The 17811-nt window shown below is 39.1% G+C and overlaps 1 protein-coding gene across 1 annotated transcript in view; it reads right to left on the bottom strand.

Annotated features, from left to right (window-relative positions):
* Positions 1 to 733: 733 nt before the first annotated feature.
* Positions 734 to 17811, bottom strand: part of Nsl1 (NSL1, MIS12 kinetochore complex component) — a 34061-nt gene continuing 16983 nt past the window's right edge. The window contains exons 5-6 of the mRNA XM_005374740.2: positions 4162 to 4229; positions 734 to 2344 (exon numbers count right to left, since the gene is read on the bottom strand). Of these exons, the coding sequence (XP_005374797.1) occupies positions 2066 to 2344; positions 4162 to 4229 (347 nt within the window). The 3' untranslated portion in view covers positions 734 to 2065. The remainder of the gene's footprint in view (positions 2345 to 4161; positions 4230 to 17811) is intronic.

The following is a 17811-nucleotide window of genomic DNA, read 5'->3' as shown; positions in this document are numbered from 1 at the left end:
AAAAATAAAAATTATAAGAATTTCCAGACACAAAAGTACAGTATGTCCATCATAAAAATTTAGTATTATCAAGATTTTTGCCACAGTTCCTTAATCTATTTTTTTTTTTTTTTTGGCCTTGCAAATTGCACCCAGTGCCTCCACAATGAGCTGCATCCCCAGCCCTTTTCAGTTTCTGTTTAGAGACAGGGTCTCGCAAAGTCATAAAGTTGCCCAGCTAGGCTCAAGCTTGCCACTCGCCTGCTTCAGCCTCCAGGTGCTGGGATTACAGGCGTGTGCCACCATGCCTGGCTTTTTTTTTAAAACTGATTCTATGTGTCTCAATATGCATTCCTTAAAGGGGGAGAAAGGGTTATATAATTTTTTTTAAAAAGCAATTCTCTTATATAATGTAATAAACTTAATTATAATTTGCTTTAATTTTCTTTGTTTGGGAACTTTGCTTTTGTTTTTTGTTTTGTTTTGTTTTTGGTACCGGGAATCAAACTCACAACCTCAGGATTTCGAGGGAAGCATTTATGACACTGAGCTATATCCCTGGCCCACGTTTGGGAACTCTGAAGTAAAACAAATTATATAGTTTTAAATATTATGCACAAGTCACCACTGCAAGTATCCTATAAGACTCAAAAAACAGCTGTGAAATGAAATTCAATATGTTTTGAAATGGAAGGTACTGGCCTCCTGGCCGTCGAAAGCTGAGCTCACGAATGCCCGAGACAACACTTAAATACACAGTTCCAAGATTTTAGTCTCTGTACATTATTTTAATACAAAAAAGAACAGTACTATATACAAATATACAAATCTGAAATGTAACATTAAAATATAAAATGCAAGAGGGTAATAAAGTGGCATGGCAAGTTTTCTTCAGTGAGACTGAGTAGACAAATACAGACATACATGATTCTTCAGACATAATAAGCCAGAGATGGACACATTTTTAGTCATGATTAGCAAATTCTTCTGAAAATGGATGAGGCATTATAGGCATCAAAAGGGGAAACAACTGGTAAATCAGGTGTCTTGCCTACACTGTACAGTGTAACACAATGTGACTATCAGAATCTGTAGCTAAAGGTCCAAAGTGTAGGTAATACAGCTTTTGGGGGCCTTTATCAATGATTATACATTTGATATATAAACATCCTTAAACATGAAACAGTCCAGAATGATTGCATTTGTTGCACAATGACAGTCTGCTGTGTATCAACCTGATAAATACTTTCAAGTGGAAGGACCTACCTAGAAAGAAATGAAAGACTCCTAGAAAGAAATTACTAGCTCCATGTCAGCTTATGTTAAAAGGTCCATGAAAAACAAGTGTAGGCAAGAGACACTGACTACGCACCTACGTTTCAGAGTAATTCTTAAAAAAAAAATCTTGTACAAATAATAGTTGTCTTGTCTTACCAAAAAACAAAAATACTCCAAATTAAAATTAACCCCACAAATGCAAATTAGCTGAATTTAGAATAACAAAGCCAAAGCCAGCCTTGGCATCTGTGTATTAGTTTGATAAACTGCACCTAGGGATGGGAGCTTATGTAGCTCAGTGGTAGAGGTCATGCCTGACATGCCCAAGACCCTGGGTTCAAAACCCAGCACCATAAACAAACAAAACAGCTGCATCTAAAAAAAAGCATTTGCTGTTGTATAGAACTGATTAGTTTTCAGCACTAAATAACTATTATGCAGCCTCCCCTCTTTACAGAAAGAAAGATGTCTATCAGGAAATCCAGCAGAATACTCTTCTCATGGAATTTCACAAAAGCTGCAGAGCAGCCAAGAGTTGATGGCATTTAAGGACAGTAACAATTCGCATTTAATGTCCAATGATGGGCTTCGTGCCAATATTTTTTAAAATGTTAATTAAAAAATACTACTCATCTATTGCAGATCAAATGATGAGGAAAAAAAAATATATTACATCATACCCTAGCACAGAGTTACTGTATTTTTATGAGTTATTTAAATGTTTTAAATGAAGCCCTGTCTAGGTATTTAGGCTGTAACGTAAATGCTGACAGATCCTATTTTCAGCTCTCCAAATGAGCAAGGAGGCTTATGTGTGCAGGTTAATCCTCTTGGGCCGCAGTGGGTACCGCCTTCTCTGGGGGCAGTCTGATGGCCGCCTTCTTTTCAGCACCACGTCAGAGGCTGGCCTGGGAGCAGTCTCTGTGGGTGTGGTTTCTATCTGTGTTATGGAGCTCTCCGGTGTAGCATCTGGTTTCCCATCACCACTGGAAAAGACTTCCTGGTGTATCCTCTGGAGCTGGATAATAGGCTGCATCCTTAAAACTTGGGAAAATCCATCAGCTTGTTCAATCAATACTGGCAAAGTCTGAAAAAAACATTAAGCTCATGTTAAAACACAAGTAGAGGGATGGACACATTACACTTTATATTGGTTTTTTATTTATTTTACTTTTTTTGTCTTTTTGAGACAGGATCTCGCTACGCAGTTCAAGCTGGTCTTGAACTCACTTTGTAGCCCAGGCTGGTCTCAAACTCACAACGATCCTCCTGCCTCAGCCTCCTGAGTGCTGGGATTACAGGCGTACACCACCATGCCTGGCCTACATTTTAAATTCTTTAGGTTAAGACCCAGGATATAGTTCAGCAGCACAGTACCTGCCTGGCAAGCACAAGGTCCTGAGTTCAACTGCCAGTACCAAAAAAAAAAAAAATCTTCCAAGTAACAGTTTATGCTGGGCTTGGTGGCATACACCTGTAATCCCGGCATTTGGGAGGCTGAGGCAGGAGGCTCATTGCGAGTTCGAGGCCAGCCTGAGCTACAAAGTGAGTTCAAGACCAGCCTGAACTGCATAGTGAGACCTTGTCTCAAAAAGACAAAAAAAGTAACAGTTTAAGCTGAGGAATTCTATTGACAAAGCTACGACCAAAAAAATACGTTCTATTCCCACATGGTGGTAATGTTCCAGGAGTGATAGAACCTCAGAGGTAAGGATTTAATGTCTGGAATTCTGTACTTTAGGATACAGAGTACTTTAGAAATCTGAACAGCAGGGATTAGCACATATTCCCTATAAAGGACCAGATAGTAATTACTTTAGGTTCTGGAGGTCTTGTGTGTCTGTCATAAATACTCAACTGTGTTGGTGCAACGTAAAAAAAACCACAGACAACAGGTGAAGGAATGGGCACGGCTGTGCTCCAGTGAAGTGTATTTACAAAAGCAGGAGGTGGGCTGAATCCTAGCCTGGCCCATTACGGTACGCCACACGTGATCAAGCACGTGCTGTGAGAGACAGATGAGCACCAGAAAATTACACAATCAGTCCGAACCACAGTGTTTCCGGAAATTAACATCAGAACAGGGCAGATTCTGAAGGGGTTTAAAAGTAATTTTCATATGCCAAAATCCAAATGTTTTCCTATTTAGGTAAAATAAGTACCAAAATGTAAATAATTTTATTACAGCAATATTTACACTCTCCAGTTGGAGAAATAGTGAAAGTACAGATTCTAGGGCTGGGGTGCAGCTCCGTGGTAAAGTATGTGTTTAGCATATGTGAGGCCCTGAGTCCCAGCCCTGGCATGAAGGGGTGCAGATACAGATTCTAAATCCCAGCGCTCAGCCACTTATCTGGCAACCTACTTAGTCTCTTGGTGCCTCAGCTTCCTGGTATCTATTTTTTTTTTTTTTGGTACTGGGAATCAAACTCAGGACCTTGCACTTGCCAGGCGGGCGCTTATGCCGCTAAGCTATATCCCCAGCCCAGCTTCCTCATATCTAAAATGGGGAACTAACAGTACCTGTCTTGTAGGATTAGAATAAAGATGAAAGGAGATAATAAATGTGTAGTAGTTAGCTGCTGCCCAGTTTACACCAAGAGCTCAATAAATAAACATTGGTTGTACTATTATCCAAAATTATTTGATGGACTGCTAATATGCAGAACCTCAAAAATGTAACCAGCCCCTAAAGCCAGGTATAATACGTGGCACATAGTAATAGGTGTCTAATAAAGAGCATTGTGAATGTTACTGTTGCTTAATAAATGTGTTAAAAAGATCTACTGAGAGGACTACTAAGAGTGTATGTTACAGTAGACCAAAACACATACAGACACTCAGCAAATATATAGCCACACACATTTGTTCCATTTTTGTCATTTTTTAGCACATAGCTTTTACCTTCATGGCTTCACTGATCTCCTCAGCTATGGTTTCTCCTCTGCATTTCAAATTTTCCATACAAGAAGCTATAAAGAAACAGCCAAATAGTATTTCAGTTTTTAAAAAATCTAACAGCGAATTATAAAAGGCATGCAGGTGCCACCTGGACAGAACTGTACTATCTGAAAAGAACTCTTCTAGGATTATTTACCTTAGCTTCATCTTTCTGAGAGTATTTTGTAACCTATTAGCAGAATACTTTGTAATGTATTACAACAAGTGCCCTATTACATTGATTTAGTTAAGTGAAACAACGAGAACATTAATACAGTAGAGTAAACCTAAAAGTTACCCACGTAAATCGTAGACAGAACCTATTATCATAGTCACGACAGTGTGTGTGCCTAAAAGAAAGCCCAAAGCTCACCCTGCGTATTACTTACCACTGTGTTTATTTAGCATCTCTGAATAGCATCACAAGTTTATATAAATGTATGCAAATACTGAATTTCTGTATTACTCTGAATTTTATAAATTCAAAACATTAGTTCAACTTAAGACTACACAATCATACTGTACCGAGGCTATGGCTAGATGAAATTTCTAGGAACAAGAACTACACGCCTGACTTGCCGGACTGTACTGAGTAAAGAGGAACTCTCTTGGGCTGCCTATAAAATGCATACATAATTAAAATATATAGGTAACAAAAGTTTCTTTATTTTTTTTAATAGAACACAGGCCTGTAACACGTTGGAGAGAAACACCAGGAAAACAAGAATGACGTGTGTTAGTAAACAGAGAATATCAAGAAGAGACTGAAATTATAAAAAAGAAACAAACATTCTGGAGCTGAAAGATAAAATAGTTGAAATAAAAAATTCACTGGAGATTTTGATAGCAGATTTGAATAGGCAAAAGAAAAAAACAGGGAATGTGAAGTTAGGCCAAATGAATTATCTAGTCTGAAGGGAAGAAAGAAATAGTAATTAAAAATAATCAACAGAGCCTATGAGCCCCATGGACACTATGAAGCACACCGATATATGCACAACTGAACTCTTACAAAGAGAAGAAAGGCAAAAAAGTATTTAAAGAAATGATGGCCATTAAACTCTCCAAATTTGATGAAAAACATGAAGCTACACATCCAAAAAGCTCAACAAATTTCAAGTAGAATAAGCTCAGAAGGAGCTATATCAAGATATAATCAAAAGGTTGAAAGGGAATCTTGAAAACAGCATGAGAGAAGCAACCTATCATAGATAAGGGATCCCCAAAAAATCAACAGCCAATGTTTCATCAGAAACCAGGAAGAACAGAAGGCATGCCGTAAGGTATATGATACAGTTAAAGTGCCAAATGATAAAAATCTACTATCAGGACAAAATACCCTTCAATAGTGAAGGAGAAATGAAGATATTCCCAGATAAAGTTGAAGGAGACTGTCATCTAGTAGAACTGCACTATGAACATATTAAAAGTGTTTTTCAAGCTAAAATAAAAGCACAGCAGTGTTTTGAAGCCATATAAAGGAATAAAGAATACCAGTGATGGTAACTACATAGGTAAATATAAAAAGCCACCATAACTCATTTGTATAATTTAAAAAACAAATGGATAAAACAGTAATTATAAATCTGTAGTAATGAATAAACAATGTATACAAATATAATTTGTGACAATGACAACATAAAGGGAGAGGGACAGAACTGTATAGAAGGGGAAATTAAGTAATACTGAAACTATGCAGTGTTGAAACTAAGTTGGTTTCGAATTACATTGTTACAAATTTCAGACATGAATTGTAATCCTCAGGGAAGCCACTAACAGTTATGCAGAAAAGAAAAATGGTATACTACAAAAAGATTAATTGAATTTAAGAAGGCAGTAATGAAAAAACTGAGGAACAAAAAGGTAAATACAGAAAATAAATATCAAAATGGCAGAAGAAAAGTCCTTCTGTATTAGTAATTACTTTAAATATAATTTAAAACTCTCCAACTAAAAGCAGAAGTTAGAAAATGAATAAAGTTATGATGCAATTGTATTTTATTTACAAGAGACTCACTTTAGAGTCACAGGTTGAAAGTGAAAGGGTGAAATGAGATGTTCCATGCAAACAGTAATTAAAGCAGAGCTGGAGGGGCTGGGGATTTAGCTCAGCGGCACAGCACCTGACTGGCAAGCGCAAGGTCGTGAGTTCGATTCCTGGTACAGGGAAAAAAAAAAAGCAGAGCTGGAGTGGTTATAAACATCAAACAAAATAGACCTTAAATTCAAAATTGTTACAAGAGAGAATATATTGGTAAAAAGGGCATCCGTCCAAAAGAGCTAACAGTTACAAACATACAAACCTAACAGAGCTCTAAATGACATAAAATCTGACAAAACTGAAGGAAACAACAGTTCAGTAGTAAAAGTTAGAGACTTCAATGTCAACTTGTAGTAAGATAGAACTAGATAGAAGATCAATAAGGGAACAGAGGAATAAATAATGTTACAAACTAACTAGATGTAACACATATAGAATACTCCACCAAACAGCAAAATTAGGGGGCTGGGGATTTAGCTCAGCGGCACAGCGCCCGCCTGGCAAGTGCGAGGTTGTGAGTTTGATTCCCGGTACCAGGAAAAAAAAAAAAAAAAAAAAAAACAGTAGAATTACACATTGACATTATTCAGCCACAAAAAAGGATAAAGTAACCAGGCATGGTGGTGCATACCTATAATCCCAGCTACTCAAGGAGGCTGAGGCAGAAGGATCGAAAGTTTGGAGTCAGCCTGGCCAACCTAATGAGCCACCACCTTAAAATTTAAAAAAAAAATTTTTAAAGGTCTAGGGATATAGCCCAGTGCTACCCCCAAGGTTCAACTCTCTGTACTAAAAATTAACAAGGATAAAGCACTATACATGCCATATACGCCTAACGCTTAACAACATTAGGGTCAATGAAAGAAGACAGACATAAAAGGTCACATACTGTCTGCATCCATTTATCGGAAACAGAATAGGCAAATTATAAAGACAGAAAGACCAATTGTTGTCAGGACTGGGAGAGAAGGGAGTAGGGAATAACTTTAATGAGTATGGAGCTTCCTTTTGGAATAATGAAAATGATCTGGAAGCAGGTGAGTTGCACAACATTCTGGATGTACTGTGGGTATTTTGCCTCCATTAGTTCCAAAAGAGAGTATCCATGTGCATTAGCTGCTCTCCAAGACCCCAATGAACCCCTCCTCCTACTCAGTCTTCAGTCTTTCCCATACTGTGCCAGGGTTAGCCAGCGTGACTGGTACATTACACCTCAACTGACAGCAGATCACTTCCAAGACTAGCTTTTTAAAAGGCGATACCCTCTGTCTTTCCCCGCCATCACTCACTGTGGGAGAAGCAAGTTGGCATGTTCCAAGAAGTCTGCAGACAGCCAGGTTGCAGAAGGCAAAGCCTCTAATTTTATTAGGCCAGCAGGGCCTGAACTTTAAAAGCCTGCCAGCCATGTGAGTGGGCCTGGGAGCAGATTCCCAGTTCCCAGGGTGCCTGCCTAGGACCTGCTGAGAGGCTTATGCTGCAAGTACTCAGCCGAGCTATTACCAGGTCAATGACTCAGAAAGTGTAAGAGACAGTAAATATTTACTGTTTTAAGCTGCTAAACTTCAAGATAGTTTTCGAGGCAGCAATAGATAACTAATACAACACAAGAGCAACATATTTACAAATCAATATACCTTAAGTAGAGATCAGATTTCCTTATGTAGAAATTAAAATCTTGTGAATCCTGCAGTTTGGGTCTGGAATATCCTAAAAAATCCATGTGGTAAAGGCCTAGTGCCCAGTGCGGCGCTAGTGGGAGGTGGTGGCTTGGGCAGGGAGGGGGTCTTCAGGTCACTGGGGGTGTGCGGCTCCCTTACGAGAGGGAGTGGGCCTGCAGTCCGCCCTCTTTCCTGCTTCCCAGCTAGGAAGTGAGCAGTCTTGCTCTGTCATGTGCCCTGGCCATGATGTCCCACCCCAGGGCAAAGCAATGAAGTAAACTGGTCAGACTGAAACTTTCTTTTTTTTGGTACTGGGAGTCAAACTCACCACCTTGTGCTTGCCAGGCAGGCGCTGTGTCGCTAAGCTATACCTGGCGAAACTTTTTAAACTGTGAGCCAAAATAAGCCTTTTCCTCTTATAAGTTGATTAGCTCAGGTATTTCTTATAGTAACAGAAAGCTAGCACAGTAAGACTTATTTATAAATGCATATAAAGGCTATAAATCCCTTTAATGTAATTTATACAGATCTCTTGCAGCTTATGACAGACTTCACTTAAAATTTCAAATACATCTACATATATGATATCATTTGTTAAATTTTCAGTCACTGACTTAATAAACATATAATACCCTAGCAATATCAAATCTCAGGATAGGGAACAACTGGAATTATCTATCACACCTGATAGAAGAAGTAAACAGATGCAACCACTTTGGAAAACTTTTTAGTAATAGCAATACAAGCTAAACATATAAGCTGGGCATGGTGGAGTATGCCTAGAATCCCAGCATGCAGGATGACTGCTTCAAGTTTGAGACCAGCCTGGGCTATATAGGGAAACCCTGCTTCAAAAAAACAAAAAAACAAAACAGAACAGGACCAGGAGATGGCTCAGCGACACAGTGTTTGCCTGGCAAGCGCAAGGTCCTGAGTTTGACTGCCGGCATCAAAAAACAAAACAAAACATAAAAGCTAAACATAGGCCTACCATATGACCCGAAGATTCCTTTTCTAGATACATATGTCCATCAGAAATGAATGCAAAGACAACAGAACCATGTTCAAGGTAGCATTATTCATTTCGCCAAAATTTACAAAAATCCAAATGATGACCAACAGAAGATGAGTAGTTTATAAGAACATAATAGAGTATTACCATAGAACGCTTACTACTCTCAAAACGTGTGTATCTCATAGGAAAGAGCAGCACCACGCCAAAGAAGGCGCTACAAGAACGCACAGTGCAGGGTGGATGTCTTATGTCATTCAGGAACAGATGAAACCAGCCAGGTGTGGTGGCTCATACCTGTAACCTTAGCACTTGGGAGGCTGAGGCAGGAGCACTGCTATGAGTTTGAGGCCATCCTGGGCTACATAATGAGTTCAAGACCAGCATGAGCTGAACTACAGAGTGAGACCTTGTCTCAAAAACAAACAAAAAACTCCAACAATAGTAACAAAATAGATAAAAGCAATCTGTTTACTGTAAGGCAGAACAGTGTTCACCTCTGGTGGAAGCTGAACAATGACCAGAAAAGGGTATATGTAAAGTGTTTGTATAATAGACTGTTACAGTGTCTGAAAAGCTGGAAACAGGACTTACACAATTTCAAATAATATGCTCAATTGTCTTTTTTCCTCCATCTCAATATAAGTTTTCAGGTAAAATATTTCTAAAGTTAAACTAACAGACCCAATTGTAATCTGAAAAAAATACAATAAATATTCTCTCTACAATGTAATATTTTCCTTATGCTTCTAGAATTTCTGGACACTCTGAATCAACATACAAAAAAATAACAAGCAGATCCTTTGAAAATATAGTATTTAATTATTTTTGAAAATATAGTATTTAAAAATCATTTTATCTTAAATTTTCCAACCCCGCAGGCACTCTACATATAGATCAAGGTGGCAGTTACACACACACACACACACACACACACACAAAGCGTACAAATCCATCAAGCTGTGCACTGAATGTTGTACCACAATACATACACACACATTAAGCAGAATCTCTTGGGTGACAGATGATTTTATAAACCACGTGATAACAATGAAGAATATATACAGTTTATAAAATTGTCTATCCCCTTAGAGATTTTATTTAATGTTTTTATTAATAGCACTGATAGACTGATTGTGAAGCTGTTTTCTTTTTTTTTTTTTTTTGGTTTTTCTCCAGTACCGGGAACCGAACTCACGACCTTGCGCTTGCCAGGCAGGCACTTTTGCTGCTGAGCTAAATCCCCAGCCCCGTGAAGCTGCTTTCTACAATTCTTAGAGACTGTGTTAGCAATGACTAATATAAAGAATCCCTAAAACATCTCATGCTACTTTGTTAATAAACTCATACTGCTAAACAATAACTATTGCATAGTCAATGAAAATGTAAAAAGTACCAAAAGTAGTTTGGGTTTGTATATGAAATGGAGTTTGGTCCCAAGCTTGCATAATTATAAACAGATTTTCACACATGAATGTCTACTGGGATATTCCACAGTTATGCGGGACATATAAGACGTTTAGTATCTATTGCCTAACTACAAAATGCCAGCCTTCCCGTTACTGTAGTGACCAAAAACTTCCTCCCACTTTCTCGAAAGGGCCACTAGGGGCAAGTGTGGACTCCAGCAAGAACCCAGGAACTCTTGTGCATCTTCCAGAATTTCCCTGGGCACCAGAACCTCATTCTCTCATCCTAGGCTCTCTAGCGTTGAGCACTGTGCCTGGGTATGGAGAGTTTGCACTCAGCAGTTATAAGGAGCAAGCTATGGCAGGGTGATGTGGATGCACAAAGGAGGTGAGATCAATCCCACAGGGAAACCAAAGGAAGAGGAAAACCACAGGCATTCTGAGAGAGGTGCCTTAAAGCAGGCTTTGGCACTAGATGGGCTGGGGAAAAGCAGGGGTAGGAAGTATGGGAGAGGATGTGCTTTAACAAAACAAGGGGATAAATCAAGAAACGGGAGAAAACAGGAACCAGGAAACATGATCCAAAACAGAAGAGAAATAAAGGAAATTCCCAGATGATGAAAGGAGTGGACAGGATGAAAGCGTGGCAGCAGACCTAGAGCACAGCCAGTCCAGAATGGACGAGGAAGGTGGACGCTCCCAGGACAGTATGTCCAAGGAAAAGAAAAAGGGTTCAAAGGGCACTTGATGGCTAACTTGCAATGTTTGCTCCACAGGGAGGAATTCTACAGTTCTGCTGCAGTATTTGGGAAAGGAACAGTGGTAGGCACAACACGACACGAAGGCAAACAGAAAAATAAGCAATTATCATTCCAGAGGGTGGGGCAGGAAGCTGTTCAAGAAAATATAGTAGTTGTCACCTGACTCAGCTAGAAAAGCACTGACACAGTCTTAACTATTAATATAAATACTCAGTATTACTGGTTTTCTAGTAAGAATGACTGAAAGACTAAAAGTAAAGCTGGCAAATAAGATGATTTTTTTGAGAAACTTGGCTATGAAAGGAACTTCAAGTGAGAAATACCAAGATGTGAAAGCTTTTTCAACTTGTTCCGCCAACCCTTTAGCAGTACGGGTCACCGTGCATTCCCAGCCCATCTTATGCAAGTTTAGCAACTCTGTGAGGCAAGCAGGTTTCTACAGCCTCATTTTATAGGTAAGGAGATGCCAAGAAATGAATCTATGTCTAGAATTAGAACTCACATCTCCTAAAATCCAAAGCATGTGTTCTTCTACATTCTATATCTAACTTTCCGAAGTGTTATTTTGCCAGGAATTATACTCTTCATAAGGGTATCAGCTAACTAATGGTAGAAAATTAGCTTCAACATAATGAAAATCTCTTGAAATAAAAATAATTAAGCCTGGAGAATTAATGATAGAACAAGTCTAGGGATAGCTATTTTAACTACTAATTTGATTATGCCTTCTTATTTAAATAAATCCTTTGCATTTAAATCTAAGTATCAATAATTTTAGGAAAAGAACAAAAATATTTTTAAAAATAAAGATGGGGCACGCGCAATTGAAATGATCACTAAATATGTGAATATGATTCTGTAAATGCATCAAAAACATCACTTTCCAACATTAACATCTACTTAGGAAATTTCAAAATATGTAAACTCTTTGCTCCCTTAAGATTATTCTAAATGACTATTCTAAATTATTTTCATATTTTGTAGTTAACTAGGTGAGAGAATCTAGTACTCCTGATATGCAAATATCTGACTTAACAACGTCTCCCATGCAAATGGCTGGTCCAGGCCATGAGGGAAATGGTGTGAGTTCCATCAGCAGCGTTCCGAAAGTCTTCCCTTTACAGCCTTGGTAAGAACAGCTTTATGGCACCACCACTGATCCTCCTCACTACAAACTGTGGTGTTCTGATGTCCAGGCTGGGCCCCTGAAGTCCTACTTAAATATGTAGTGGAATGTACCTAAAATTGCTATCCCTTGAATTTTTCATAAAAAAATGTGTAGTATTCCAGTTACAATGTAGGATAAATAGGTTCTTAAAGGGTGGCCTGGACACTTGCCCATGTGCAGCATTTATAGTTTTTTTCAAGAGGAAATACATTTCAAATTCCAAAGCTCAGACTTAAACATAAGCTTTAAAACACAACTGCTTTATTAGCAGGTGCTACCTGCAAATACTATAGCAGTGGCTCAAGCAAGACACATTACTAGGGAAGGAGAAGAACTGCCTTAAATCCTCTGCTTGTAGGGTCAGCAAGGAACTGGAAGTATCATTAAGTCTACTGTGGAAAAACTTCAAATAGCTCCTTGCCATCACTACATTAGTGAAGGGCAAGAAAAAAAATGAGAATCTTTTCAATTAATTTAAGGACTTTACAAACGAGAAGACAATATTAAGTGATTATTATATGACGAGGATTATAAAAGGCTATTACTGACAAATGAGAACCACACCTTATTGGATTATATTGATACACAGCTAATCAGTAGACTGCTGCAAGGACATTCAAGAAACAAAAACCTGTGCCTAAAAATGTGGAAGTTAGGCACCCTTGAGAACACTGCCTTCCCTAGTCACTTGCCTTCTAAACACGGGGAAATGAAAAAGTGGAAATGAAAGATTGAGTAATCAGCCTAGTTCGGCTTCGGGTCTCTGCACTGACTAAACAAGGAAATGTGAACTTCTAAAGGCCTGCACAAATTCAGAAATTCAGCAAAAACGTATTAACTGAGCACTTCCTTTCTGTTTCCAGTGTATTTCACGAGTATGAACAAGTGGCCATGCACAGCAGGGGTCAGCTGCTTTGCACTGGTTTCTAAAGTAAATAAAACCATGAATTACAACTACGAATGAGAAGACAGCATCCCTGGTGAACATGGAAAAGAACTAAGCAGTGATTTAAGATTTTTCCAGACAGATCTGTTGAGCCCACTCTTGGCAGACTTAATCCTCTGCTGCCCGTCCCGCTGCACCACGGCGCCCCCTGTAGTACAGTGGGTCCCTCCAGTGAGGTATGGTCAACTCCCTGACCTCAGTTCACCTGGTCCAGCCACGACTCTGCTCTCACCCTGTGGTGCTCTTTCCCTCTATTTGCACCACGACTGCTCGGGGATCTTGGGTACAAACACTACTCAAGCTCATTCCTGACTCGGGAACTCTGCTCTACAGCTCTCCTCTCTGCTTGGAGAGCTCTTCAACTTTATCTTTGCCAGATGCAGTACTACCTCAGAAAAATGTTCCTCATCACCTAAACACACTGTCCTAGCACTGGTGTCACCTCTTTATATTTGATTATTTTTCTTTTCCACTAGAATGTAAACTCCACAAGCAAGAACATGGTGTTATTGCTCACCACTATAACCTCCATGTAGGGAACAGCCTGGCAAGCGTGTAGGACTGAATAAATGGGCAGATGAGTAATAGTTACTCACTATTACTGAGTGTGGTGCAATAATCCTGGCTACATATAAAGTAAATATGTTGGGGGAAAAACCTCACCAGAGCTTTGAGTTTTGAGAGACAAACCATGAACAAGGAAATAAACACAAACTCATAGCTAAACTGTAACACATTATTAAGGAAATAAACAGAGGTTATGATGAAGAGCTAAGGGCAGTCTATTTTTTTGTTTTGTTTTTTCTTTTTCAGACAAGGTCTTGCCATGTAGTTCAGGCTGGTCTTGAACTCGCTTATGTAGCTCAGGCTGGCCTCAAACTTGAAGTAATCCTCCTGCCTCAGTCTCCCTAGTGCTAGGATTACAGGTGTACTCCACCACACCCAGCGGGGCGGTCTATTTTAATTAGGGTGATTAATGAAAAACTCTGAAGTGGTGGTATTTAAATGAAAAAGAAAACTTGAAACAGTAATTTTAGAAAGGGGCATGTAAGTGAGGCACTTTCCAAGAACTGAAAGATGGGCAGTGGGACTACAGCAACGAGGAAACTGCTTGAAACATACTTAGTTCCTGTGGGGGAAGGCTGAGAAGCTTGAAGTTTGTTATACACACATGTATTTGAACTGGAAGATGCTAGGATTTTCAGCAAGGAGTAAAAACTGATGTTTTTTTTTTTTAAAGCAGCCTAGATTGTTATTAGCCAAGTTGGCCTTAAAAATTCACAAAACTCCCTACCTTTTTGACAAAACTGAACAAATATGGAAAACTTTTTAAAAAAGACATATACCAAAGAATAAACAAAATAGACATTTCTATGAATAAAAAAAAAACAAAAAAAAAAACAACGTAGAAAAGGCTGTAAACCCAGCTACAGCTGCAGATCCTCACTTGGCAGAAATAGCCAAGAATCTGCCTTCTAAAAAAATGAGTGAGGTTCAATGTGCTCCAGAGGAGTAGGAAAGTGAAGTATCAGTTTCACCGTTTGAAACCAAGGACTGAGATGAATTTTTCCATCCTGAAAAGGAGGCTAAAAAGCCATCTTCTACTGTTGGTTGAAAGCACACTTTCAGCTTCAGCGGAAATGCTGGGAAACAGCTAAACCCTCCAGACCTTGCCTGGACCTCACCGCCTGGGGCGCACTCTCGCTACAGGACTCATCCGGGCGTGGTGTGAGGCGCCCTCTGCTGCCAATGCGAGACACAGCTCTTGCCTGGGATGGGTCAGGGCCAGGGCAAGCAATCGCGAAACTACTGGGCCAAAAAAAAGAAGGGTAAAAACAGATAGGAAAGTAAGCACAGAACAAAGTCTAGTAAATAAGAGCTTGCAGGAGCCAGGCGTGGTGGCGCACGTCTGTAATCCCAGCACTCGGAGGCTGAGGCAGGCGGATCGTTGCGAGTTCGAGACTAGCCTGGGCTACAAAGTGAGTCAAGGCTAGCCTGAACTACATAGCGAGACTCTGTCTCAAAAAGACCAAAAAAAAAGAAAAAAAAAAAAAGAAAGAAGAGCTTGCAGATCAAAACTGTAAAATACATGAGGACACTAAAACCATGAAAGACAGCCAATACAATAATGTATTAATGTCAAGGACAGGAATTTATTGAAGATGAAATTAAAATAGAGCAGTCTGAAAATGACTGCAATCCTTCAACAGCTAAAAGAAATAACACACAAGAGAAATATAACACATATTATGAGAAAAATAAATTATGAAATAAAAAGAGTAACACAAAAATAAAAGAAGTCTGATGAAAAACTGAAGGATTAGGGCAATGATTTCCTAAAGATGGAGCCCACAGATCGAAAGTAAATATGGAGATGTCAGTGGCACAATGGGAGGAAGCAAGGAACAAAATAATTCTCCAAAAACCCGGGACATTGCCATGAGTATGATCTCATTTAAATAACGGTATGCATGTACACAGCTAAGTATAAAGCTATTACCAATAAAACCATGAAGTTGAACAATGTTACATTATTGAGTGAAAAAAAGTGAGAATAAAATGTACTATATACTATTTATGTAAATTTTAGAAATGCACAAGCCAGGTATGGTGGTGCACACCTGTAACCCCAACACTCAGGAAGCTGAGCCAAGAGGACGGCTGAGAGTTCGAGGCCAGCATAGACTCACAGCAAGGTCAAAGGCAGGGTGAACTACATAGTGAGACCTTGTCTCAAAAAATAAATAAAAGGTAACCCACTAGGGCCCCTCTTCTGTCTCTCTCTTGGACAGAAGCTTTCTTTCCCTCAATAAATATATTCTGCTCTTAAACAAAAATTTAAAACTTTAATAAAAATGAAAATAAATAACTACAAAATAATGCACAAAACTCTGTCCCTGTCTGTGTATAAATACATTGATAAAGATATAAAATTAGACGTATAAAACTTAGCAGTGTAGGCTTGGGAAGAGAGGTTACAGTGTATTTCTTTTTTGGTACTGGGTGTTGAAGTTGGGACTTTTGCACTTATAGCCTTAGCCCTTTAGAAAAAACATTTTTTTGAGAGTCCTGCTAAGTGCCCAGGCTGGACTTCAACTTTCAATCCTCTTGTCTCCGCCTCCCAGAGTGCTGGGATTACAGGGTGCGTACTACCACGCCCAGTTTTGGTTCATTTTTATTTATTTATTTATTTTTGTTGTTGTTCTGAGACAGGGTCTTCCTATATAGTTCAGGCTGTCCTTGAAAGATGATGCAGCCCATGCTGCTCTCAAACTTGTGGCCATCCTCCTGACTCAGTGTCCTGAGTGCTAGGATTACAGATGTGCACCTTCATACCCTGCTTAAATTTCTAATTATTTTAAAGTTTTAATCAAGCTTAGATCTAGTAAAATCAGAAAAACTATAATAATGTAACAAAACTGAAATAATAACCACAATTTAAAATAAGGTTAGGCCTATGCCAGTTCAGTTAGAGGATTTTGACTATCTACTCAGAAAAGTAAACTGTAAATAATCTGATTATGTGAATTACACTTTTATAAAATAATATTCCAAATTTCCAGTGTTCTCCTCTCTGATTATATGGGCGGAGAAAAATGGATAAATAGATTGATACCAGGTTAACTCTAGAGTGATCTAAAGTGATAGCAGATGGAAAGCAAGAGCGGAAATCAAAACCCAAAACCAAAAAAATAGAATGTTATCCTTGATTTTTCAAAAAAGGCAAGTACAATGTGATCTCATTGATATAAAGTTATACATTTTGTATAAGTATTGAGTGTACTGTGTCAGATAATGATCTTAGAGTTAGGAAGTACAGCTACAAATAGAATTCTTGTACATGGGCAACTTACGATATGATGGGGAAGGCCAAGGGGAGCAAAGAAGCAGAGATAATAAACAGAAATGACATACCTGTAAGTGGTGGAGAAAAGTGAAGTGGGTTAAGGGGACAAGGTAAGACCAAGAGGTCACAAGAGAATTTGACCAAGGTTATCGGGAAAGACCCGTCTGATGAGGTGATAGGCTGAACAGAGAACTGAATGACATGAGAGTCAGGCGGGCTGATTCAGACAGAGAGAGTCACAAGTATGAAAGCCACAGGGGCACTGTGTGTCTGACACAGCTAGATGCCACTATAAGGAGCACAGTAAATAAGCAAGGGTGACAGTGGCAAGAGACCATGGCAGAGAGGAGATCCTTAAAACCTGGCAGTGTACTGGGAAGACACTGTAAGCAGAGCGTGACACAATCTATGACTTCAATGGAATCCTCTGGGTACTATGTGAAAATGGGACTAATGGGACTGAAAGGAAGAGACTGGTGGGGAAGCTACTGCAGTAGTTATGCTGAGAATACGGCAATGTGGATAAGAGTAGCAGATGTGAGTTTGGTGGGAAGTATTTGGATTTGGAACATAATTTCTGAACAAAGGCAGCAGGATCTGCTAGTGGATTGAGGGTATAGGTGTTAAGCAGAACTGGCACTGGTCATAAACATTAATACTGGCTGCCTCTGGGTTTGTGATCTTATATAACATGAACTTGTTTCTTGTGCTTTCAACATTCTTTGAAAGTGCAGGGGGCTGGGGATTTAGCTTGGGGGCTGGGGATTTAGCT

The sequence above is a fragment of the Chinchilla lanigera genome, unplaced genomic scaffold (genome assembly GCF_000276665.1).
Source record: "Chinchilla lanigera isolate Chin_1 unplaced genomic scaffold, ChiLan1.0 scaffold00005, whole genome shotgun sequence".
Lineage (NCBI taxonomy): Eukaryota > Metazoa > Chordata > Mammalia > Rodentia > Chinchillidae > Chinchilla > Chinchilla lanigera.
This window is presented reverse-complemented; position numbering and strand designations above follow the sequence as displayed.